General features: G+C 40.4%; 1 protein-coding gene across 1 annotated transcript in view; it reads right to left on the bottom strand.

Moving 5' to 3' along the window:
- TTC39B (tetratricopeptide repeat domain 39B) overlaps nt 1–27,485 on the bottom strand; it is a 76,905-nt gene that overhangs the window by 13,177 nt on the left and 36,243 nt on the right. Inside the window, exons 3-10 of the mRNA XM_087742310.1 lie at nt 17,356–17,460; nt 14,838–14,969; nt 11,288–11,364; nt 10,074–10,141; nt 8,029–8,093; nt 7,746–7,851; nt 2,517–2,582; nt 759–867 (exon numbers count right to left, since the gene is read on the bottom strand). Coding sequence (XP_087598436.1) covers nt 759–867; nt 2,517–2,582; nt 7,746–7,851; nt 8,029–8,093; nt 10,074–10,141; nt 11,288–11,364; nt 14,838–14,969; nt 17,356–17,460 — 728 coding nt within the window. The remainder of the gene's footprint in view (nt 1–758; nt 868–2,516; nt 2,583–7,745; nt 7,852–8,028; nt 8,094–10,073; nt 10,142–11,287; nt 11,365–14,837; nt 14,970–17,355; nt 17,461–27,485) is intronic.

Here is a 27,485-nt window from a genome sequence, read left to right as displayed (position 1 = left end):
TTATTGAATCATATTGTGTTTCTATACAAATGAACTCTTGTCCTGAAGATACTAAACGCTTTCAAGATAGTAAATGTCTGTAAGTAGAAACAGAACAGAATACATGAATACTCTTTAAACTGTTCCATTATAGATCCTAGTTAGATTTTTAAATCCCTTTAATTGCTTTAGTAAGTTAGGAAAACATTCCTCATCTGCCTCCTTTCCTAATTTTGAGCTCAGTAATGAAGTACAGGTGATACTGAAAGAAATGAAGTTCTCCTTAATTTCCTGATGAGCCTGAGGAACAAGGACTAAAATACCTCCAAACTAAAGAACGTGAAAATATATGTCAAAGATGCATACAGAATTAATGATGACTTTTAGCCCCATGTGACAAAAGCAATTAATTCTCTACATGTTTGGACTTCCAAATAAATTGTTTGGAAATACAGGCTTCTTTCTGGAAATAATCACAATATCTGACATTAATTTATGGATAAGGACTTGTCTGAACTTAAAAGTATTTTGTGGTATTTTGCTGTTGCATGTTGAGACAGCCCTGCAAATGGAACAAGGTGTTGGTATAATGGTACGTATCCTCACTGTTTCTGCAGACATAGCTTTGTCAGAGATACTCATCTCAGATCATAATTAAGTATACAGCAATCTCCTGTTACAAAGCTAATTGGCCACAGTTTTGAAATTCAGTTAAAAAAAAAATCACAATATCTACCAGAATGCGTAGCATGACTGAACAGCTACACAGTGGGTCTCACCAAGGATTAAGGAGACGTAAGTATGATAAACCAACAGGGTGAAAGTACACAGAATGGCCCTCAAACTGCTGCCAGATGCGCCTTCCCGTAGTTGACAGAGGCCCAACTCCTATGAAACATCACAAACACATGCAGAATTAACTATGAGTATACAGAGTGACTATTAATAGTTTCTGGCTCCCCCAAATCTAGTTTTCCTTTCCGATGTAAGTATTTTGTAATTCAGCACTTTGTTATCTCAGATCCAACACAACCTTCTACCAAAACAGTTCTGCCACAGCTGATAGCACTCAGCAAGGAGAAGATTAAGCTAACACTGAATAAAATTACCCGTACATTTAAGTGCTATGGTGAAATGGGAACACCAAACAGACCATGCAGGCACACAGGTCTACATCCCTTCCCCACTATTTTCTGGCTATGAGCCTTTCAGAATAACATCTTTAAATCTATGCTGAGTGAGAAGTACTCTCAACTGTTCCAGTGCTACGTGTCAGCAAGAGTCTTCCTTCACAGAAGTCCCTAGTTATCCTCAATTCTCTTGCATCAAGTCAGCCACTATTTTGAGGTTCTGATCAAAATGTTAGCTCTGCTAACACACCAACTTCTAGATACTGTTTCCAGAAGCTAGTACGGAATTTGTGTGCACTGAGAAAAGGAATCCAGATTCATGGCAACTTATTCAGCTCTTAACATATGAAACTTTTTCCCATCCTTTCCCATTTATGCCCATTAAATGACAGCTTCACTGCTTGAGGGAATGTTGCAAGGAGCTCAGAGCATCCCTGCTCAAAAGCAGTGGCTCTTCAGAAACATACCAGATTTTAACAGTTTCGCCTCAAAACAAATACTAACTTAACAGGAGTTTTATTGCATAGCAACTTGATGAGTTATAGGAGAAGTCAAGCACCATATAAAAAAAGGTGCTGATATTCCAAAATTGTTTGTTCTTTCCCTTTCAGCTTTTATTGCCTTTTCAGTCAGGGCAAAAACGTGTATCATGGAGGAGCTTCAGCATGAACCAGGTCTTTCACAGGAAGAAACAGAATGACAAGGTCTCTACTGAAGTCTAATTTTACGTAAGCAGAACCATATTTGTGGACAAACTAACAGCAATAAGACCATATGGTAACTCTTTGTCCCATTAATGACTTGAAGTTTAGTTATGCATACTTCTGCGTGCTGCTTGGTTTAGGTTTTTTTATTTCTTATGGGTGCCAAAAGAAGTTTTAAAAGGCTGTAAGGTACTTACAAAACAAGGCTAGGTGTACAAAAACAAGGCTACGATTACAAATACTTTCCTCATACATGAGAAAAAGATGTACTGAGATTCCACAGTGACACATGATATTCAGAAATTCCTTGTCCCAAAGAAATGGGCTGGGATTGTGTGTGGAACAATGTAGAACTGTGACTTTCCCCTCAATTACTGTACGAGGAACATTAATTTCTGACTGTATAGGCTAGAAAAGAAAGCTGATACCCTCTCCTTAAGGATCAGCAAAAGGAAAGGAAATTGCAATTTGAAAACCCTCTCTGAAGCAGACTGGTCATTTTCTATGGCTGAAATGTTCAAGATCAGGATACCACCATATGTGCTTTTATGCTTGCATCATCTAGCTCACTTCTCATCTTTTTAACAACACTGATAAATAATATAGATCATTATACTTTTAGTGTGAAATATATGACATTAAATCCATCCACTCTTTATCTGAGAAAAGACTAATTTGAAAAAACAAATATCAGATCCAATACCCTATTGCCAGAAAATCCAATAAACTCTAAAAGTCGGAGGATCCTTCCTGGTAAAAGCGACAGCATCTGAAATACATTTCAAACAAAAATAAGATAAATAAAAACTTATATAAGTTTTTAAAAAAGTAAAACCACTATAAACTTGAGCGAAAAATGCCAGCTACTAAGTTAAATGCCATTACACATTAGTGAAAAAGTAAACCACAGAAGAACCCAAAAATAGACATGCATGATCAACAACATACAATCAGTCTGCAGCTTCAGGGAAACTCAGACTTTTGATGATCATCCAGCATGGAAACAGCAAGACAGAGTCTAGCTGTGCTTCCTCAGATAATGACGGATTTTTTTCTGTCTTCAGCTGATCAGAATTGTTTGAAAATTGTGGGCCATTTGGAATGAAAGTATTATCTGTTTCAGTAGTAGTTAAAATTTACAATTGTCATCTTCCTTTACTCCCAATCAAGTGACACAACGATATCACAAAAGTTCTACTTGTTCCTACTGTGGAAGCACTGAATTAGCAGACCAGCAAGCATACATGTTTTAGAAATACTAGCTATTATTATCATCCTTTAGCCCTCTATTACATGCACTTTTTGTTCCCCTTTAACTGCACTCTCCACATCCTACACAACAGAAAACTTGTAAAGATCACAACGACCTTTTCAATAAGCATTACAAGAAGGTCTATTTGAAGGTCAGTTTTTGAAAGCTCCATTCACCCTACTACATTCTGTCCAGCAGAGACTTTTTCTGTTAAGCTTCGTACTGAGGAGACTTCATGAAGAATAGGAAAGGTCAGAGCACTCATGAACACAGACATCTACCAGTTGCTTGGGTTTTGAAGACTGACAGGTACAGGTAGACCTGAGTTCTTCTGACCATACTGAGAACTGGTCAGCTCCAGTCTGGAATGATACAGAAATTAACATACCAGCAGAAACCAACTCTCACCACTGCCACAACAGATGTGAAAAGGCAACTGTAGTAAATTGTGAAGAAAAACACTAATGGATGTACCTGGTTTTCTTTTGCACAAACTCGGCAAACTACTGCTCATTCTTCTGAACTTGTAATTATCTATGTCAATCTACAGTATGCCACTGAAGCAAAAGAATGGTATACATGGGTGTGTTAGAATAAAAGCAGTCACTCCAGGTACCCTGTAACCAATAGCATAAGCATCTTAAAAATTCCAGCCAAGTGGAGCCACTCCCTACCATCCCTGAGACAAGCACACCAGATGTAAGCATCAAGAGAAGGAGAGGCTCCCCTACCCTCTTGCCACCAGGCAGAAGGAGGGGATCCAAGAAACGGAGGAGGATGGAAGCAGATCCCTGCTTGGCACAGCAGGCAAATCCTCTCCCAGCCTACCTTGTCCCCGCAGGTGCCCTTACACAATAAGTATGAGGCTCTGGAACTTGAGGGCCAGGAAGATGAAGATACGGACAGTGGTCCATCCAAGGGGTTGACCTGGGGGAACCAGTCAGCCCCACACATTACAATGGCCACTGGTAAGAAAAAAAGAAGGGTAATTGTCATAGGCGACTCCCTTCTGAGGGGAACAGAGGGCCTGATATGCCAACCGGACCCATCCCATAGGGAAGTCTGCTGCCTCCCTGGGGCAAGGATAAGAGACACAACCAGGAAGCTCCCTAGGCTAGTAAAATCATCCGATTATTATCCACTTTTGGTTGTTCAGGTTGGCAGTGATGAGGTAGCTGATAGAGGCACAAAGACAATCAAAAGGGACTTTAGAGAATTGGGGTAATTACTTGAAGGATCAGGAGCACAGGTAGTGTTTTCCTCCATCCCTTCAGTAGACGGGAGGCATACAGAAAGTAACAGGAAGACCCATCTCATTAACACGTAGCTCAGAGGCTGATTTTTGGATTTTTCAATCATGGGGCAGTTTACATGGCACCGGGCCTGCTGGAGACAGATGGGGTTCACCTGTCAAAAAGGGGGAAAAGGATTCTGGCTCAGGAGTTAGCAGGCCTCATTGAGAGAGCTTTAAACTAGATGCAAAGGGGGAAGGGGATAAAACCAGGCTTGCTTGGGATGAGCCTAGGGGTGGCATGCCTGTGTTGGAGAAGAGATCAATAGCCCAACTGAAGCGCATTTACACCAACGCACGCAGCATGGGCAATAAGCAGGAGGAGCTGGAAGCCATTGCGCAGCAGCAAAACTATGATGTGGTCGCCATCACAGAAACACGGTGGGACGACTCACACAACTGGAGTGCTGCAATGGAAGGCTACAAGCTCTTTAGAAGGGACAGGCAAGGAAGGAGAGGTGGTGAGGTAGCCTTGTATGTCAGAGAGTGTTTTGATTGTCTAGAACTCAACAAAGGTAATGATAAGGTTGAGTGCTTATGGGTAAAGATCAGAGGGAAGGCTAATAAGGCAGATATCCTGGTGGGAGTCTGTTATAGATCACCCAACCAGGATGAGGAAACAGACGAAGTATTCTACAAGCAGTTGGCTGAAGTCACAATCCCTAGCCCTTGTTCTCGTGGGAGACTTCAACTTACCAGATATCTGCTGGAAATACAACACAGGAGAGAGGAAACAGTCTCGGAGGTTCCTGGAGTGTGTGGGAGGTAACTTCCTGACACAGCTGGTAAGTGAGCCAACCAGGGGAGGTGCCCCGCTGGACCTGCTGTTTACGAACAGAGAAGGCCTGGTGGGCGATGTGGTGGTCGGAGGCTGTCTTGGGCTCAGCAACCATAAAATGAGAGAGTTTTCAATTCTTGGAGAAGTAAGGAAGGGGGTCAGCAAAACCGCTACCCTGAACTTTAGAAGGGCAGACTTTGGATTGTTGAGGAGTCTGGTTGACAGAGTCCCTTGGGAGGCAGTCCTGAAGGGCAAAGGAGTCCAGGAAGGCTGAATGTTATTCAAGAAGGAAGTCTTAAAGGCGCAGGAGAAGACCGTCCCCATGTGTCAAAAGACGAGCAGGTGGGGAAGAAGACCGGCCTGGCTGAACAGAGAGCTTTGGCTGGAACTCAGGAAAAAAAGGAGAGCCTACCACCTTTGGAAGACGGGGCAGGTGACTCAGGAGGACTACAAGGATGTTGTGAGGTTATGCAGGGAGAAGATTAGAAAGCCAAAGGCCTAGCTAGAACTTAATCTGGCCACCGCCGTTAAAAGATAACAAAAAATGTTTTTACAAATATATCGGTGACAAAAGGAGGGCCAGGGAGAATCTCTCTCCTTTGTTGGATGTGGAGGGAAAATTTGCCACAAAGGATGAGGAGAAGGCTGAGGTACTTAATGCCTTCTTTGCCTCAGTCTTTAATAGTCAGACTGGTCATCCTCGGGGTTTTCAGGCCCCTGAGCTGGGAGATGGAGATAGGAAGCAGAATGAAGCCCCAGTTGCCAACGAGGTGGCAGTCACCGACCTGCTCCTCCACCTGAATGCTCACAAGTCCATGGGGCCAGACGGGATCCACCCGAGGATACTGAGGGAGCTGGCAGAGGAGCTGGCCAAGCCACTCTCCATTATTTATCAGCAGTCCTGGTCAACCGGGGAGGTCCCAGATGACTGGAAGCTAGCAAATGTGACACCCCTCTACAAGAAGGATCGGAAGGAGGATCCAGGGAACTACAGGCCTGTCAGCCTGACCTGGGTGCCGGGGAAGGTCATGGAGCAGATCATCTTGAGTGCCATTATGCAGCAAGTGCGGGACAACCGAGGAATCAGGCTCAGCCAGCATGGGTTTATGAAAGGGAGGTCCTGTTTCACTAACCTGGTCTCCTTCTATGACAAGGTGACTCGCTTAGTGGATGAGGGGAAGGCTGTGGATGTTGTCTACTTGGACTTTAGTAAGGCCTTTGACACAGTCTCCCACAGCATTCTCCTGGAGAAGCTGGCTGCTCACGGCTTGGATAAGTGCACTCTGCGCTGGGTTAAAAACGGGCTGGACGGCCGAGCCCAGAGAGTGGTGGTGAATGGAGTCAAATCCAGTTGGCAGCCGGTCACGAGTGGTGTTCCTCAGGGCTCAGTACTGGGGCCGGTCCTGTTCAATATCTGTATCGATGATCTGGATGAGGGGATCGAGTGCACCCTCAGTAAGTCTGCAGATGACACCAAGTTGGGCGGAAGTGTCGATCTGCTGGAGGGTAGGAAGGCCCTGCAGAGGGACCTGGACAGGCTGGATCATTAGGCCGGGGCCAACCGTGTGAGATTCAACAAGGCTCAGTGTTGGGTCCTGCACTTGGGTCACAACAACCCCATGCAACACTACAGGCTGGGGGAGGAGTGGCTGGAGAGCTGCCTGGCTGAAAAGGACCTGGGGGTGTCGGTTGACAGCTGCCTGAACATGAGCCAGCAGTGTGCCCAGGTGGCCAGGAGGGCCAATGGCATCCTGGCCTGTATCAAGAATAGTGTGGCCAGCAGGACCAGGGAGGTGATAGTGCCCCCGTACTCGGCACTGGTGAGGCCGCACCTCGAGTACTGTGTTCAGTTTTGGGCCCCTCACTACAAGAAGGACATTGAGGTGCTGGAGCGTGTCCAAAGAAGGGCAAAGCTGGTGAAGGGTCCAGAGAACAAGTCTTATGAGGAGCGGCTGAGGAAGCTGGGGTTGTTTAGCCTGGAGAAGAAGAGGCTGAGGGGAGACCTTACTGCTCTCTACAACTACCTGAAAGGAGGTTGTAGCCCGGTGGGGGTTGGTCTCTTCTCCCTAGTAACAAGTGATAGGACAAGAGGAAACAGCCTCAAGCTGCACCAGGGGAGGTTTAGGTTGAATATTAGGAAAAACTTCTTCACCAAAAGGGTAGTCAGGCATTGGAACAGGCTGCCCAGGGAAGTGGTTGAGTCTCCATCCCTGGAGGTATTTAAAAGACTTGTAGATGTGGTGCTTGAGGACATGGTTTAGTGGTGGACTTGGCAGTGATAGGTTAATGGTTGGACTCGATGATCTTAAGGGTCTTTTCCAACCTTAATGATTCTATGATTCTGTGATGTAGCTGCTTTTCCTCTTAAGAAATACATATATAAATTAGTCCAGGAGAATTAAACACAATTCAGAATAAATTAGTAGAAAGATCCTAGAAGGCATGCAGGCAAAAAGCCACTGCTGTTTTCATATTGCATAAAACCTTCAAAGCCTGTATCTCCATTTTACAAACGTGTAATTTTTAAACAAGGGTTACAGTACTGTATCTGCAAAGAAAGAATCCTACAGAATTATCCCAATGGCCTTTCTGTAGTCTGAAAAAGTCATACCAAGTTGAATGCTCCGATTCCAAGTTTTACTCCTCCTTCAAACTGGTAATAAGTTTCATTTTTGCTTTTGTTCCCCTGAGTCATCTGTAGCACGTTATGACATTCTCTTTTGAGGCAGGAAAAAAAAGAAGGGAAGGGGAAATATGTCTTAGAAATTATATGAAGTATAATCATTACGATTGCTATAAAAATATTTCTTTTTATTTTGGAGGCATTAATTCAACTGCACCTGCTTATATCAACTGAATGTTGGTATGAATCCAAGTGTTTTCTAATGGCTTACTTGTATATTTGGTAACTTGTCCTAATTTTGAGGCCACCTTTGATAAAGTTGATCATATTTTCATCCTGGAAGAAAAAGAATTAATTGTAAAAAAACAATGTGTATTCATCTATTACATATAACACATACATAAAAATCTTCCATCTACATTTAAATTTATTTATAACTTAACAGTCATTGAAAATATCAAAAATGTTTTTCCATTATTAAACTCATCTTTAAGACTGAAGTTAACACTTGCTTTAAGCTGTCAGGGAAACATTTCTCTGGTGCGTGTTACATGTTTTAAAACTTAAGACGGGGGTGAAAAAGAAGTCGAAGTGTTACTTTTAACAGAATTTCCAATGCATATAAATGGAACACGAAACCTCTCCACCAGATGGTGCTGTAGAAACTTTTTAGAAAGTTTTGAAATACCGATTCTGACACACACAAGGGAGCAGAGGGCAAACCAAAGAATCCCCTGAACAGATACATTCCCATTGCTGATCAACAGTAACCACACGTACTACCCAACATATTTGCTTATTAACCTCAAGAAAAACGAAAGCAACACCACAATGTACTAGCCATCAAAAATAAATGCCTGAAAAGCAAGATGGTTAACAGTTCAATAGGACAGAATTTTTTCTCTTAGAATTCAGACAGAAGGGGAACGTGTGCAAGCATTTCAGAAATGCACATTTAAATACTCGGGGACAGCATATATGATGTGGAAAATGAAAAGGCACAAAAAAGCCTCAGAATCATCGAAGGAAATTCTGGCTTCCATAAAAGGGTCACCGCTTCACAAGACCTCAATTGCTTGTCTGCAAGACTGAACACCCAAACGCAAGTGTTTTAGTGCAAGCATTCTTGCTACCTCTTTCTGAATGGTTACATTTTCATTATCATCATCACCCTCAGATGAATCAAGGTCAGTCAAGGATGAAAAATACGGGGCGTGACAGCAATCAGCAAGCAGGGTATTACAGGCAACAGCAATGGATCTCTGGGATGATGGACAGCAAGGTGCTGCTTTAGAGAAAGTACACGCTTATGGTTTTTTTTCATTTTATACAGTCCTGAATTCACCTCCTTCAACAACTGTTTAAAAATCTTCGTCATGCTTAAAAAAACCCCACACACAAGACAAAAAAGAGGGTTGCTTCCATTTGGTTAGTAAAGGAGAAAGTCACTTATAGGAAAGACTGGCATCCCATTAATAATATTTCCTGATGCTTCTGGACAAAGTACTAAGTGTTCTATATAAAAGCTTTGCCAAATTAACTTTTTAGGTCCATCCAATCTTAGTATCTTTGTGCCTCACTTCTTCCTCATAATTTACATCTGAGGGGATCGCCTAAAATACATTCATAAAACATTCACATACGTAAAAAAAGTATGACTAACAACTCCTGTTTTCAGGAATCAAATTTCAAATCGAATTTGAAAACACTGTAGCATGAAGTCCCTGAACCACAAGCTAAACAAGAAGCACCAGACAGTATTAAAGAGCAGATCTTTCTGTGAACTGAATTATTACCTCAGCAACACTAAAGCATGCTCATTTTATAATCATTCATTACTATATTGTTCCTGACACCACATCAAAAGTACATGGAGAGTGATACTGAATTAGAGACAAGCGTGCATCAGTTGAAGTTGTGTTAGCTGGGAAACATTCTATCCTTTTTGTGCGAAAAAAGACCTGCATTTTCAAACAAGACATTTCCTCATACTTGAGCATCTTCTTTAACAAGTGCTGGACACTCAGGTGTGACGCGAGTCATTTAAACATACCATATGTCTAAGACTTCAATGTCCCTTCGGTTTTTGGTTCCTGGGTATCAGTAACATCTTTGGTTATTCATATAAGCAGAGGATTTTGCTGGGTAGCACAGCATTTACTGTACTTTCAATCAGTGACATGAAATATCATTCATTCGCTAGGAAAATGTTTGGTTTTTAAATACCAGATCTATTGTGGGAATGTTGTTTTACAAGTACTAGCATCTTTCCATTAAACTGCTACACAGAGATACAAACTAAACAATTTACTTTACCTGTACGAAGGTGAGAGCTGCTTTCTGTAGTAAGCATTCAGCATAGCAGATTTCAGCATGCATTTCCTCTATATAAGAAAGAAAAGTTATTTACTGTCAGCAAATTTATTGTCAATATTCTCTTCTTGGGGTCAATTCAACAAATAAAATGCTGACATTTAAAAAAAAAGAAAGATTCTGCTGTTGCTGTTTTGATAACTGCTGAGTAATAGCTGTAACACACAAATCCCAATAAAATTCTTCTATTTCACTTCTCCTCAGACAAAAACTTTTACCTTGCCAGAGCTGACTTCAGCCTACGGCAAAAGCTACTTGTCATTCTGGTGGATGACCTGCTGTACTTTCCATTCATCCTAAGTTTAAATATCAGCCTACAGCAACTAGGTCTTCCAACCCTCCTTCCACGTCTTAGAAAAAAACCTTTACAGATAAACGGTAACACTCACTGCGGCTCAGGATCTTCCTAAGTCCAGTAAGACATTATGAACAGGTTTTCACCAAGTCACGCTCAATAAACTGAAAGCCCCAAGCAGATTTTCTGTCCTCATGCAGCACTAAACTACATTTGACTTAACACACGACACGAGTTATTCTGCGCCCATGCTGCAAGACCAGCCACATGCACAAGGATGCTGTATGTACAGTGCACATGTGGTGAGTTTGATGTGTCCAACATTAAAGAGGATTCTTTTTTGTCAGGTTAGAAAAAAATGCATACTTGATTCTGCCCGAATCAGAAATAGGACATCAGCATTCAGAGCCATGAACAATGTGCTGATATCATTTCCCAAAACACCTTAAGGCAAAACAGACAAGCACAAAACTTGTTAACATACTCAGATTCCAATGTAACTAATGATAAGGATGTATTCCACAGCATCAATGATTCTTAAAAAAAAAAAAAAAAAAATCTCTTCAGTCCTATAATGTGTTGTGAAAGGCATTCCTTTCTTAATTCATGCATGCTCAGAGCCAAAAAAAATTAGGCTGCATCCCCCATTTTGAGAAGCTTTGCATTCAAATTAAAAAAAAAAACAAAAACAAAAACACCCCAACATAAAACCACCCCACCATCACCACCAAACCACCCATTTGTTTGTTTGTTTTACTGGAAGACACTAGTCTAGTTAGAGTTAAAGCATATTTGTACACATTAGTAGGGTGTTTTGAGTTTTTTTCACTTTGTTATTTTGATTGTATTATAAACCACTTACCTTCACTCAACTGATCCATTGACTGTTTAGAAACTAGATGGGACAAGGATTCCATCACTGTGCTTCTTTTCCTGAATCTAAATCAGTTGTACATGGAAGAAAAGCAACCCACACAGCATCAGCAACATTTCAACACAAACTTGGACTTAATTATTTAAAATTCTTAACCATTTCCAACCACAATTTATAGACATTCTTAGTAAAGTGATGACTTGCCAATAGCTGCAATTCTTTGGGTAGTCTAATCATGACCACTGGTATGCATCTAGGCTCAGAAGCCTATCCAACCTTGACTGATGTTCCAAGCATGCATTTAATCTACTTTAAGTGTACAATAGCTTCCACTCCACTTCTACCCACCAGCTGCAGAGGCTTCTCTGATGCTGGCCAAGTCACTTGAACTGGACTTCAAAGTTTTATGAATTACTTTTTTCCATTTCTTAAACTTGAACTAAGAATTAGAATGAAAAATCAAGAGAAGCTCTGTTTTCAACATAAATGAAAACAAATATTTCAGTATTTTATGGCATTTTATGCCAGATACGATGCCAAAAGTCACATATTTTACTTCCAACAGATGTCAACTGTCCATGTTATAAATTGCTAGTTTATTTTAGGACAGCATTGCAAAAATGAATTTGTTACTATTTACAAACAACTCAGCTTTACGAAGAAGCTAAAGAAACAATTATACATTCAGAAAAAGAATGTACTTTGTAAGCCAGGAAGTCATTAATTATAAATTCCGAGCATTAACTTATTGTTTGTTTACACTATTCTGCACAATGAAAAGTGCAGGATCCTGATAATGCGATTGCAACACTACAGGTTAACATAATGCATAAAAAAAACCCGGTCAATTAAGGCACATGCAGTTCTGAAAATTCTTCACCTTTGAGTGTTTGATTGCCTTTATCTTGGATTTTTATGAGTTTTGTGACAAACTAGACCAGAGCACTTATGCATAAAAGCTTGTATCCTGCAGAGATCATAGAATCATAGAATGGTTTGGGCTGGAAGGAACCTTAAGATCATCTAGTTCTAACATCCCTGCCATAGGCAGAGACACCTTCCACTAGGTCAGGTTGCTCAAAGCGCCATCCAACCTGGCCTTGAACATTCTGAGGGAGGGGGCATCCACAACTTCGCTGGGCAACCTGTTCCAGTGTCTCACCACCCTCATAGTGAAAAATTTCTTCCTTCTATCTAATATAAATCTACCCTCTTTCAGTTTAAAAGCCATTGCCCCTTGTCCTATCACTATGCTCCCTTGTAAAAAGTCCCTCTCCAGCTTTCTTGTAGGCCCCCTTTGGGTACTGGAAGGCTGCAATAAGGTCTCCCTGCAGCCTTCTCTTCTCCAGGCTGAACAATCCCAACTCTCGGCCTGCCCACATAGGAGAGGTGTTCCACCCCTCTGATCATCTTTGTGGCCCTCCTCTGGACTTACTCCAACAGATCCATGTCCTTCTTATGCTGGGGGGACCTAGAGCTAGATGCAGTGGGGTCTCACGAGAGTGGGGTCTCACGAGAGTGGAGTAGAGGTGGGGTCTCACGAGAGTGGAGTAGAGGGGGAGAACCACCTCCCTTGACCTGCTGGTCATGCTTCTTTTGATGCAGCCGAGGATACAGTTGGCTTTCTGGGCTGCAGACGCACATGGCCGCGTCATGCTCAGGTTCTCATCAACCAAAACCCCCCAAGTCCTTCTTCTCAGGGCTGCTCTCAATCCATTCTCCACCCAGCCCGTAGTTTGCTTGGGATTGCACTGACCCAGGTGCAGGAGCTTGCACTTGGCCTTGTTGAACTTCACGAGGTTCACACAGGCCCACCTCTCCAGCCTGTCAAGGTCCCTCTGGATGGCATCCCTACCTTCTAGTGTGTCAACCCATCCTCATTTCGGCTGGGATAGAGTTAATTTTCTTCCTAGTAGCTGGTATAGTGCTGTGTTTTGGATTTAGGATGAGAATAACGTTGATAACACACTGATGTTTTGGTTCTCGCTGAGTAGAGTATACACTAGTCAAGGACTTTTCAGCTTCTTGTGTTCTGCCAGGTGCACAAGAAGCTGGGAGGGAGCACAGCTGGGACAGCTGACCCAGACTGCCCAAAGGGCTATTCCATACCATATGACATCGTGCTCAGTATATAAGCTGGGGGAAGAAGAAGGAAGAGGGGGGGGGGACGACACATGTTCAGAGTGATGGCGTTTGTCGTCCCAAGTAACCCTTATGCGTGATGGAGCCCTGCTTTCCTGAGGATGGCTGAACACCTGCCTGCCCATGGGGAGTAGGGAATGAATTCCTTGCTTTGCTCGCACACGCAGCTTTTACTTTACCTATTAAACTGTCTTTATCTCAACTCATGAGTTTTCTCACTTTTACTCTTTCAATTCTCTCCCCCATCCTACCAGGAGGGAGTGAGCGAGTGCACAGCTGTGTGGTGCTTAGTTGCCAGCTGGGGTTAAACCACAACAGACTGTGCCACACAGCTTGGCATCATCAGCAAACTTGCTTAGGGTGCACTCAATCCCACTGTCCATGGAGGCCCTTATTGAAATTATCTGCAGTAGAAAGAGGCACCTAATTTTCACACATACTAAACAACACAGTTCTGATGAAACTGTGCATCTATAGCACACCTGAAAAAGAGGTATAAACTGCTGACCTTTTATTTTCTTCAGGTAGTATCTGATAATTTTGACCCGTTTCCTTTTCTTTTGTTTGTTATTGTTAAGGAGGTGATGTTAAATGTCTAAACTGACAACATTTGGAGGTAATTTCTTTGGAGACCATTCATGATAAATTATGGCCTAACCAATATGAGGAACCACCAGTACAGTAGAATAAAGCACTTATTTCTGTTTTTATCAGAGGCTTGTTAAGCACTTTTGCTTTGACAACCCATTTTCCAAGTTTTCTTTTATTAAAAAATAAGGGTCACTCATAACTTCTATTTTCTACTCTATTTCATTGTTCTTCCAAGCAAGACCAGAAGCAAAACGTTCAGATAATTCTTGATGGGAATAATAGCCCTTTAATTTTAAGGTAAGCTAAACACTTACATTTGAAACGACAATAAAATTTCTTTGGTTTTAGAAGAAACCTCAGTACAAGCTTAATACTAGTAGACTATTGGGTCTACCTTTGAAAACAACTTTTAAAAGAAGAATATTTTCATGATGAAAAGGAAAATTCAAAATATGGAGCTTTTAAAGTGTTGATCCCCATGAAAAAAAAAAGTCACAGTTCAAATAGCTCAGGCAGTTCAGTCATGTAATGTCAGCTTACATGTAAGTCTACATAGCCCATCAACCATTTCGCTAACTTTAGAGGTTATACATGGCCAGACCCAACAAGTCTGTTGTTTCCGCATTACTAGGAAACTTATTCTTACGAATAATAATTGGATAGTAAGACTTACTCCACCCTTCCAAGTTTAGGTCACTATCATACTGACAACAGCCTGCTTTGAAAATGTACAGACAGCTGGGATACCTTACGAAGAACACTTAGTGGATTGAGTACCTCATAAATGTTCATTGCTTGGGCTTACCTTTGGCAGGTTTGCAAAGCTTCCTTCATTGTAGAAACTGCCATTTGTATATCCTGCTGTTCAAAGGTCATAGCAGCTTGCATAACTAAAATAGTGCTGTACCCAAGGGCGTGGTACATACTATCTTTAGACCTAGGGCAAACATATAAATCTTGTGCATTTGAGCAAAACTTTAAATTTCAATACAAAATTAAATGCTGAGATATTTGCATTAATTTGTGAAAAGACAGAAGAATAAAGCAGGAAAGTAGTGGACATGAAAGCATAACCTAGCAAGTATCATCTTCCACTGGGTGCTATTTCTGCCTCCGCAGCATACTGTCACAGCAAGTTCCAGAAAATATCCAAACTGGGTTATACAAACATTTGCACTTAATTATATCCCATTTATAGTCTGCTGGTGTATCTATTTAATTTAGCTAATTAAGCCTTGACATAAATACATGTTCATCTGCTTTCATTTAATATAAGGACATCCTTCTAACATTACTACTTCATTCAAAAAAAACCATTGTTGCTGGAAAGTGGCTACAGGAGGTCATATACTCAAATGTACTAGCTTCAGCAGCACTATTGCCAATGTTATGGCAGGTGAACTCAGGCTTTGTCAAACCAAGTTTCAAGAGGTTCAGAAAAATGAAGACTGCATACTCCTCTGGCAGCCTCTCTTGTACTGTACTATCAATGTACTTTTCCCTAATGTCCGATTTGAACCTCCTAAGCCTCAACTTGTGGTGACTGCCTCTTGTTTTACCATCTGCCACTATGAAGAAGGATGTCTCTGTCTTTGCAACTTGTTCTCAATAGCTCCAGACCGCTATTAGATTAATGCCCAAGTCTCCTTTTTTGCCAAACTAAAACAAACTCGGCTCTCTCAATCTTAATGAGCCATATGTTCTAGTCTTCCAGCAATGCTGATAGCCCTCTGTTGGATACTCTCCAGTTTCCTCAACTTTTTTCCTTCCCCCCTAAATCAAGGAGACACCCACCAAATGTAGTTTCAAAGACAGGAAACTTCAGCAGAGTAAAGGAAGATAGACCCTTGGGCTAAGTGTTTATTTTTTAACTATATCAACACTTTCCCTAAAATTTTTATATTTTTCAAGGACTTAAGTTTAACTTTCATTAAAAACCTATTTTTCCGTAAAACAATTGGGCTTTTTCTTTTTTGAAGGTGGCTTTTTGTTTCCTTGCTAAGCCAGGTCCTCCTTTGCAGATTAGCTGAATATGCTATATAATAAGCTCAAAGTCTATTAGCTGCCATGGACTCAAAGCATTGTAAACGCCATGGTTTTTATATTTTTTTCTTTATAGCAAACATCAACTAAAACAAATACTTCACTGTACATAAAAACACTATTGTAAGAAAGGAGGTTTTTTTTGTTTTACAATGCAAAATGAAATATATATATATATGAAACACACAAAAAACATCTGGGTGTGGGTGTCTATTTAGTAATACACGCATGCGCAATTCTTGCATGTAGAACTTAGTATTTTGCCCAAAAATACTTTTAGCATACACAAGTGCAGGTGCGCCTTCTCAAAGCATTGCTCTATTACAGATAACACTGCAATGCTCAGGGAAGAGAGCCTGGGTGTAAGTATAGCTAATTTGAAAAGGTGTTATCCCTGCCTACCTCCTCTATACTTGAGCTCTCCAAACCACTAAAAGCAAACACTTGATAGCTGGGTCATCCTCCCAAGGTTTCATTTAATGGTGTTCTTCCACCCATCCATACTACTGACCTAACACCACCAACCCATCATTCTGAATCCAGTCCTGCTATCACCAAACTGCGGAGTGAGACCTTTACCTCACTCTACTAAACACAAGCCACAGATCCCTCTCACTGACACATCCCTCAGCATCATACGCATCTTTGAAAGACAGAAAGGAGAAGAACAGTGAATGGGATTCAGTTCCCAGTCCTAAAGAGCAGCCACCCAGATTGCCTCCCCATGCAGTCACAGGTAAGCTAGGTTTATCCTACGGACCTTTCAGTATTCTTTAGTTCCCTGCAACTGCACTGCCATGCTTTTCTTCTCAGTGGAGTAAAGGCAACAGGGGAACAGGCAGAATTAGTCAGCAGATGGTGGGCTTTAAGGGTGAACACTACTGTGACTCAAATGTAATATAAAAAGCCACAAAAAGAGTATTCTGGAGTTTTGTTCCAGCTTTATTGTCTTGTCAAAAGCAGTTCCATTGTAAAAATTCTCTGATCAAAGATACATTGGATAAGGTCTTGCTCCCCTGCTTTTCTCCTCTGCACAAGGAAAGACAGCTTGAATGATAAACTCTAACAGAACAATTCAGTGCTTCATTAACAGGTTTTGCGATAGTCTTAAGAAGAAACAAGTGCACTGCTAAAACCCAAAGATACTGAGAAATGCCTTAGGACAAAAGGGAATAAATGAAAACTACTACCTTCAGAGGCCTGAAATTAATCTTCAGCTACCAGATAGCATACGTAACACTATCTGTTTACAGTAACTTCAGCAAATAACAGGACCTCACCATGGACGAAGTAGTTCCAGGGCTTCAGAGAACTTGTTGTTTAGAAATAAGTTCAGTGCCATTGAACATTCTTCCAGAGCACATTTGAGATCCATCTTGGATGCCCTAAAAAAAGATTTAGTTTAGTCAAACTGTAAATATAAACACAAAGATTTTTTTTCCTTATATAACTCAGAAGGTCTTTTATAGCCATTTTATCACTCATTTATAAAATCTAGCTTTACAAAAACAAGTCATATGCTTAACACTTTATCCATGCTAAATGGGTGTGCCCTCTTTGCTTATTTAAGTGATGTTTATGGCTCTGTTGTCCTTTTTTTACTAGTCAATATGCAACACAGTAATTTTTACTGCTACTTATATAACACAAATACTCAAAACTTATCACTGTGCCCAAGCTCTCAATTCTCCATATCAGTACCAGTACAGTTTCAGACTGTATTCAGACCTAAATCTCAAGAGATATTACCAAATACTATTTTCATCCGAGAAAGTAGTAAACAGACCTTCACTCTGCAAACAGCGATGCCAAAAATAGTCCTGTCAGAAGCCTGAAGCTATGCCAAAAGCTTTTGTTCTTCCTAATTCACTTCAAGTAAAATCACTTGCATAAGAGGAAGCCATCTAACAAAACCGGTACCTCGGCCAGCTTTGTCTGAAAGACTCGGGAGCACTCACAAATTGCTCCATAGGGAGAACTGGTGACAAACAGGACATTCATGGTAGTGACAAATAGCTAGAAGCTACACAGCCTTCAATGTGCACAACTGGATCTGGAAAAGATAATCTGTCTACAGCTTAAAAACAACAGGTTTAGGCTCTATAATGGGCTCTATCCAAGTAAGGTTAAGCAGTGGTAAGCAACAGATCATGTCAATGAGATGAATATTTAAGTGCTGACCAGAAGAGAAGAACCCTGAAGGAGGAATTTAAGAAGAGAAACGACAGAGTGTGGCTGCTCTAAACCTGACAGCAACATGCGCACACACACACACAAAAAACAAACCAAGACAAAAGGGGACATGAAAATATTACTGGACAGATTTTTTTTGTTTGATTTTTTTTGTTCTTGTTTTGGGGGGGGGGGGGGTGTTTGGTTTTTCTTTGTTTGTTTAACTCAGAATCATCAACTTCCCCTACCCTCCTCCTCTGTTCATCACCCAAAAGCTTTAAAAACATTGGCTCTGTTTTTTGTATCCGTTCTGGGGCAGAAAAATGGGATACAGCTAGACGACATCCCAGAACTCTTTTTCAGCTTTATTTTCTGTCATTTTTTAGTGGCAGCACTCGAAAAATTCACCTTCTGTAGAAAAACAAAATCTCTAATTCAGTACTTGGCAACTATTAGATATTTATTATTGAACATACTGAGAGGCAAATCCTGCCCTTTGTAATGAAGTAGTGAATTGCCCAACAGCCAAAATCCAGCAGTTTTACCATCAGACTGTTAACAACAATTTTAAATACAATTTAAATACCTTTATTTTCTCCCATACTGGGATTCAACTTAATTATTATGTATACAATGTTAATATTTATGTAATTTTATGTAGCAAAAACCTACAGTTCTTAAAAGCTGAAGCATTTGCAGCTCTGCTTCAACTGTTTAGCCACTTGTTAAGCTTCCACGTCCTTCGGCTCCACACATGCTGCAGGAAAAGTCATATTCTCAATGCAACCTACAGCCCTGAGCTCCAGCTGTCCAACAAAAGTACCACTGTCGCACCAGCAGAGAAGGGGCATCATGGCAATCCAGTCAACCAGAAAAAGGTCTTACACGCAAAGCAGCCGCCTCTTTTCCTATGCGTGGAGAGTTCCACGCATCACACTCCAGCCCATCACACCCCAGGTTTCATCCCAACTTCTAGTCCTAGGTGAGGTCCTGGGGAACAAGCACTGCAACACGTCCCATGTTTGCCCGACTGTATAGGGTATAGGTACAGGTACCAAAGTCTTTATTAGCCTGTAGTGATTAGTACTCTGTGGCTACTAGAGAGAAAATCTACTACGTTTGTGTTCTCTTCATTGCTGGCCTACGTCATCAGCGCCATACTGTCCCGTTGTCACTAGCAGTTCACGTTCTCTCACTTAAACTCCCTTAAGATAGGTATCTAAATTGCCTCCCAATTTTCTTAAAAGTATTTCAGGGAAGCTGATGTACAGCAAGTTTACTTAGGTCTATGTATAAACACACAAGCCCCAATAACAAATAAAAATCCTTCAGAAAAAGCAATGGCAGTATCTTTTCTCCTCCTGCAGGGAGACAAACAAGAGTCAGCATATTGTTGCTTATATACCACTCTTCATACCCTAGACTGCACTGGAAAATATAGAACATAAAGGTACAATTTATAATTCAGACTACACTGCCTAATCTTACTTAACCTGTTATATAGGCATTCATTTTCTATAAGACAGTTCCATTAATTATAGGAATATATTATGGTCTTTTATTTTTACTCAGAAAGCTTTACATTGTGTATTTAACTATAAACATACTGGGTTTATTACAAACCTTAACTTTGAGACTACTTTAACGTTACAATTTAGTGTAATTTAGTGTACAATTTTTTACTTTCTCCTCTGTCTCTCAAACACCCCAACTAATTCTTTCTATTTGGCTCCTCCTTGATGAGGGGAAAAGGAAAGCAGTATATCAAGCATATGAATTTTTATCAGAAAGCAGCAATTTGCTGTAGGTCACGTAGGGTTTAAGAACTTTCTTCTTCATGTTTCAGTGGACACAGCTTTTTATCTTTATGATGCTACTTGCACTGAAATTAACAGGGGACTTTGTACTTCTCAGATCTGACTTGAACAATCTTTGAAAAATTAGAACATCAGACATAAACTGTAAATGCATATCACTACTTCATGTCCTGCATGGATTTACAGGCCAAAATGCAAACTGCCTTACAATTCTAACACAGAGACACCTTCTACCATTCCTTCCTGAAAAATGAATCTACAGACCAAGAAAGCCACGTAGGAGCCACACAGAATCTCCCTCTCTCTTCACATTGCAAATTCACACTTTCTGTAGTTTAGGAAAAAAACCCAAACCTACTAAGGCCAACCGCAAACTCATTTTATATTTTGCACATTCTAGCTTCTAAATCCAGAGAAAAAAATAACCTGGCTGAGCATTTAGTTCGGGTACCTGCCAAAGCCTCAGCCTGTAACACCTCTTCATACTCCCAAAGTAAAGTTCTTTCCAAAGCCTGGATCAAGAGAACCACAGACTCTAGGTTATGAAGCATCCCATCTATTTGGCAAAAGAACGGGTTTAGCACTTCACAGTAAATCTGCTCAACTTGTTAAAGGCTTCCCATTAACAACAAACATTAGAAATAAGTATGCTTAAGATCCTATACTTCCTACTCAGTAAAGCAGAAATAAAATGTTTATCGAAACAAATATGAAGAAAGCAATTGTATTTTAGTGCATTCAGACTCTGAACATGTAAACAAATCTGTCCAAATTAAAATATTTATACAAGCAGTAGAGAAATGTACTCGCTTACATGTCCTCCTCAAATGTCTTAAATAGTATGCCCTTGAAAGAACAGTGCTAAGAAATAAAAAAAGACTCATAATGACTGAAAGTTTTGTAAAACACTTAATTTTATTAGCTGATTCCATGAATACCATCTGCTAACGTATCATTTTCAAAGAAATAATTTTTAGCTAGATTTAGAGGCTGGGTTTTTTTTCTGGTACACAAGCAAGGACCCGAGTTAGTCCCTCAATAACATGCCATCACCACCACTGTATGTTCCAATGCTTCTATATCCTCATTTCACATTTGCTTTTTAGGAAGCTACATTTCACTCAGTCCATGCCTGGTTAGATTACACATTTCATTTGCTCTGCCTTTCCTGCTAAGAGAAATGGCTAGTTGCTTTCAAATAATTTCTCAAGGGTAAAAAAAAAAGGGGGGGAGGTTTTCAAATAACAAATTTGCAGTGATTGTCTTAAAAAAAAAATCCAGTAATCAAAGTTGAGATCTACTAGATGGCAAGAATGAGTTTTTACTCCCTCGTACTTGCACACCACAACTATTTTGTGACTAGCACCGAAGCAGTGCCCTGTTCCAGGTGTCTTCCAACACAAATCCCAGTGGCTATATTAAGTGTGTGCGGGGTGGGGGGAAATATTGTCAAAATTGCAGAGGACAGATGGACCTTCTGGTCCCCTCCCCTCACAGCACATTTGCTAACTTTGAGATGGGCCAAGAACTCTGAACTATTGGAACAGAAAAACCCAACACAAGGTGATGACCTGCTACACAGAGTATGGAGGAACTATGAATGGTCATCTGAAGTAAGAGAACCACAAGTGAGAGATGTACAATCACAGAGTTCACAGAAGAACTTGAGGGAAGGTGGATCATTCATTACAGCAGGTAACTTAACAACTAATCACTACTTTATTCACTTAGTTGTAAAATATTTGAGTTCAGCCTAGAAAGAGTAAGAAAGCTTCCTACCACTTCACATGAAAAGCAACAGCAAATAAGTAGGTTAAAGTATTACAATAGCCCACCACTGCACCATTTTTCTGCATGCAACGATCAAGATGTAAAGGCAATGTCCTATTTCCAGTGCTTCAGTAGTCCTCATTTTAGTGAAAAGAAACATTTTCTGTATTTGTATGCTGTAAATATGCACACTTCCTAACCTGCAATCAGCAACTGCTGGAACTTCCTTTGGAAGGAGAATCTAATCTTTATTTTGTATAGCACAGCCATGGACGTGCTGGCTTTTTAGCTGCTACCAGAGAGGACCATTAGCCATCAAGCTCCCAAATACCATCCTACCACGCCATCATACCACCAACTCTAGCATCAACAGGGTATGTATCAATATTTGTAAAATTATTCCATAAACAAGGCTTCTTAAAACAGAGCCCTGGCACCCTGTCAAAACTGTCTTTTCCTATTAAACGGGTAAGCACCATTATCTCTCCAGCACGTTGCTGTCATGTTCTTTCCCTGTGTTACAGACCAGTTCCCACACTGCTGCCTTTATGTGTGACCAAAGCCTGCAGACAATGCAAACAGTAGTCCTTATGTCAACACATTTACTGTTCCTTACATCAAGCAAACTTATGAAATTATTATGCCACTTCAGACATAAAACTTGGGAAGCCAATTTTCTCGGACTCTTGTTTCTGATAAATGAATCGTATCCTCTACCAAAGATTCTCACTACTGTTTAATTACTCTTCACGTATCTACTGTTTTCCTACAGCAGCAGAACATAACCAGAAGGAATCACTCCAACTCAGATTCATAAATTGATACCAGAACAGTCAGAAGAAAGGAGCATACTGACTCAGAAGCAACTTGGCTATCTTTGCTGGCAGACAAGGAATATTTCTATGAAGAGGCTCAGAAAAAACATATTTCCTCCTCTCCTCCCAAAACATCACAAACCAATTTCTACAGCAAGTTAGCAGACTGATGAACAGTTAGTTAAGTAAGCAATGCTGACTCACACTCTCTTTGATTCATGTTCTTCTCCTTCTGACTCAGTCTTATTTTGGCAAACTCTTTTTTTTCCCTACCTCCACATACCATTTCCTAGAATTGACAGAAACTTAACACATTTTATCACCTCAGATGAGCATATGCTTTAATTTATCTGGAGTAGACTAAATTAACACTACTTCAGTGAAATTACTATGGATTTTACATCCAATGAACATGGGTCATCACTTCTAAATCAAAAAAGGAAGAGAAAAGTGCGCTATATCAGGTGTTATACAAAGATAACAATGTCACATTACAAGGAGAATAAAACACCACTCTGTTACTGCCTAGGTACTTTAAGGATACCTTTTCCCAACACATAGCATTTTTTACAGTTATCTTTTCACTACTATTTCAAACTTCTTCTATGAAAAAAGAACAAACGTTTTGAACCCCAGCAATAGCTTATGTATCTTGGGCTTGGTGCTGAGCTACTCGTGAAACTGTTCCAATACAATGGGGACACACTGTTCATAAGGAAGTTAATTAGCAGCTTTAAGTAGGTTCTTCCAATCAACTACTTGGAGCTGCAATAGAAACAAAGAGTAAGAATACTGACTTGAAAGCCCCGAGATGTACTGGAATATTCACTATTAGGATGACACTCCTCAGGACGTACACAAAGCAAGAGCGTAAGTAATTTAAGATATCAAAACAGTTTACAGCTCATTAAGCCACTTCCCTTTATTTCCCTGTAGATTAATTAAAAAGGGAGCATAACTACTAGCCTAAAACAAATGAAAAGTCATTGCTCTATTATGTGGAAGAAAGTTATTTACACATGTAATGAGTTAGGCAATAACACCTATCTGTCCACACCAGGGCTCAGTGTAAGAGCATTCCTGAAAGTCAGTTATATAGCCAAGGTAAAATATCAACTTGGCACATGCTGCTATCTTTGTATCTTTGTATAAGCAGGAGACTTAGTCAGCTTTTAATACAATTGCCCCTGGTGCAATGATCTACCAATTCTTCTCTTGAAAGGGGATTCAGGAGCTAGAAATAGGATAATTGCAGGAAAGTTTAGCTTTAATCTAACTATATTTGCCAGATTTTAAATCATATATTTAGGACTGAGTTCCACATCACTTCATTAACATTAGCTGGTCTTAAATGTGCAAGCAGTACTTTGTATGAATAGAGATGGCAGAATTTAGGTTTTGAATTTCTGAAACCGTTTGTTGGCTCTTTTTCAACACAGCCAAAATAATCAGCCTCATCTGATAAACAACATTTAATTGCCAGTGACTTGGTTTTGTACAGCTACTGTTCTCGCTAACAAAAGTCTCACTGGGCTACAGTTACTGAAAATATTTGAAGTTATTAGTGGGAGCAAAGCAAAACTTCTCAAGGGAAAAAAAAAAAAAAACAAACAAAATTGTGAAACTAGCAATAACAATTTAGTTTTAAGATACCCACATTAAGATGCACATCTGACACAAACAAAAGGAATGAAAATAAGGTCTTCTAAAAACTGGGGGGTATACAGAGAGGATGCTATTTTGATGATACGGATCAAAAAACCAAGATGCATTACATCTAAGAGAACACTTCCCAGGAAATAAGTACTTTAGCAAACCTTAACACTTACAGAAGCTTCATCAGAAGAAAATTTTTAGAGGCATTTGTTTGCTTAAACTCAAATGAAAATCATTCTGGGTGTCAACCAGTATCAACAGGTAGGGCAGAAAGAAACTACCATCTGCACCACTCTTCTTGAGTAACAGATGCAGGCATCTGCTAGAGCATTTATTGCCAAGTTAATGATGGCAAAACAGCATTAAAATGTCTTGTTCTCAGAAGGTTCTTGCCCTCTGCAGGAAGATCGTAAGTCAAATAGTCCTAATACAACGTCAAAATCTGATACTCGCTGTCGCTATTCAGAATGTCTCTATACTTTCTGAAGTAGATCTTTCCCTTTGTGGTAATGCATATCTTTAACTGGAAAACTCAATATTTAATTGTTTATGTTCTACCATGTCAAAAAGAGTAACTATCTTGTCATGTGTCTTAAATAGCCAGGACATGACTTCTTAACAGTAAAGAGCAGCTGATCCTCACCAGAATCTACTTAATAGCTCCATTTTCTTGGAGGCTCAGTATTTTTGAATGCTGCTCCACTTCAAGTGTATTGATCCTTTGTAATGTCCAAGAACCGTGGTGATTCTGATGCTTTTTAGCTACCGGGATCCCTCTTCCCCTCCCTCACTTATTGAGGGGACTACTGTGCAGGCACACTGTGCTTCTTCCACAGATGTGGCACTGAGCTCTGTGCTGATATGTACAGCCATGCACGCTTAGTATAAAATAAACTCAAGCCTGCAACAGAGTCCTGTGGGGGCTGGAACCCACTGCCTCCCTGGAAGACTTTCACCCAGCCAAGATCAAAAGCTGTACTCAAACTACAGTATCAAAGGCCACGGTTTACAGCTCACAGAGATATCATTAAATCATCACTTCATGCCCATGTCTTGCACGGCTTTATGCCACATGTACGCCAAAATGTACTTGATGTCCTCTGAGCTGGTCTTACTATTTAGCAAAGATCCAAAACATTTAAGAACTGCCACCACCACATCACCAATCGCCTGTTAGACTCAAATGACCCAGACACTTTGTGTTACTGCAGCACAAACACTTTCTGTCCCTGGCATCCTTCTTTTTGCTGTGTTTTAAATTTTGAACTATGCCTCAGATTAGCAGTGTGTTGCTAGAACAAGGATACTTCCATTCTTAATTCTGCAATATTCAACAGCCATGCTTTAAGAATGAGGAAAACGGTAATGAACAGGTTCTTAGCTCTTGATCCCTGCCAGTCATTTTCTGTTCAAGCATAGGAAGTCCTGTAGTAGTCTACTACTACTCCTCTCTCTTCAGTCTCAGTGAAGGGAAAACACAGTCGCCCTTTACTACGATAGAGACACTCTCTTTCTGCCTAGACTTATAAGATAACAACACAAACCCCAGAATTCTTATTTTCTTCAATTATTTTATCCTTCACCAATGTATGCCAATTCGTCTTGCGATTCAACACCTTGCCTCTGTATGATGTCAGATTCTTCCAGTAAGCTTTAAGCAGAAAAAGCAAACTAGTGTCTCTGTCCATGGTTAACAGACAAGAAACATCCCTACCTTGCCTGTTTAAGGAAACATCACTGAACTTTGATTCTTAGTACCTATTCCACGTTCCTCCAAAGAGATGGTGGTCTCCTATCTCTGTGAAATGTTTCCAGGATTGCTCATCTCCTTATGAACATTTTTGAATGTTTACGTCCTTGAAAAATCTAGGATTGCATTTGGCCTTCTTTTTATATGCACAGCTAGCAACTGCAAAGATTTGGAATTTCCAGTTGGAATTGCTTTCACATTAACAGTAAGATACATCCATGTGTATCCATCGTATCTGAACAAGAATACAGAAAACTCAGCTATTAGTTCTGCTTCCTGGAAATACCTCTTCAAATAATTTTCTTCATGTTTTGAAAGCACAGTACTCCTCACCATTAAGTTAGCCATTTGAAAAGAAAAATCTTTTTCATGTTATCCCTCTCATCCGTTGCTCATATATGAGCCAACAGTATTACTTCACTCTTCTGGCTAGTGGTGTGCCAAAATCTAGCCTCGATCATTTCCTAAGGGACAATGTTATTCGCTACCACTTTGCACAGACACCAAGTTGCAACACAAATATAAATCTCATCCAAAAAACAGTGAGATGCTTTGTAGGAGTGCTACCTACCTACCACAGAGCAGCAGGTGGCACCACTCCTCATTACAAATACCCACCAATAGTTCCATGACATGAAGCGAAGGCTAGCATAAAATAAGCTCATTGCCAAATCCTACCGAGATATTCTGTTAGGTCTACATTTTATGTGCAGGATAGTTCAGTGAAGACTGGCTGAAGGCTTACATGGTCCTTGGTAGTACAATCCACAGACTTACATACAGTGAGTATTAGGAAAAATTCATAAAAGCAAAGAGAGTAGCTTTCTAGTTATGTTGGATTTTCTTGTTATTACAAGGGACTACTAGAACACACAGGTGTGGGACTTCTGTGTGGTTTGGTTTTGGTTTGTTTTAAAATAAATATAAGCAGAGATGCACCATGTTCAGGAACAATTTCTGCATCGTTTGAATCTACGGAACCCTCTGAAAGCAGAACATGTATCATTCTCCCTAAGGACTACTACCCTGAGTAAGAAACTGCACACCCCTCTCACCCCCACACTATGCTAGTGCTGGCACATGTATTTCAGTATCTTGCGGGCTAGGTACAAGACTCAGGCTCTGAAAAAGCCAAGGTGCACCAGGCAAGCCTCCATGAGGGTGGATTTTCTTCTTCTATCTGTATGCATGCTACGCATTCCTCCCATCTGGAGAACAATTCAGAAAGGTGGAATCAAATTGAGTAACCTTTCCCACATTTAGGTGTTTCTTGCAGTTAACAAATTAAAGCATGTTAAATCCTTTACATTAAAGGGATAACAGTATTTTTAAATTGCCAATCACTTCCAGTTTATGAACAAAAAGGATTCTTAACCCAATATGTTAGTTTAAAAAATAATCAGGGAAAGATATAACACCATGTGATCAAC

Source organism: Nipponia nippon, unplaced genomic scaffold, assembly GCF_047370975.1.
Source record: "Nipponia nippon isolate SJK-2023a ecotype South Korea unplaced genomic scaffold, ASM4737097v1 scaffold_8, whole genome shotgun sequence".
NCBI lineage: Eukaryota > Metazoa > Chordata > Aves > Pelecaniformes > Threskiornithidae > Nipponia > Nipponia nippon.
The sequence above is the reverse complement of the archived record's forward strand: the minus strand, read 5'-3'. Positions and strand labels throughout refer to the sequence as shown.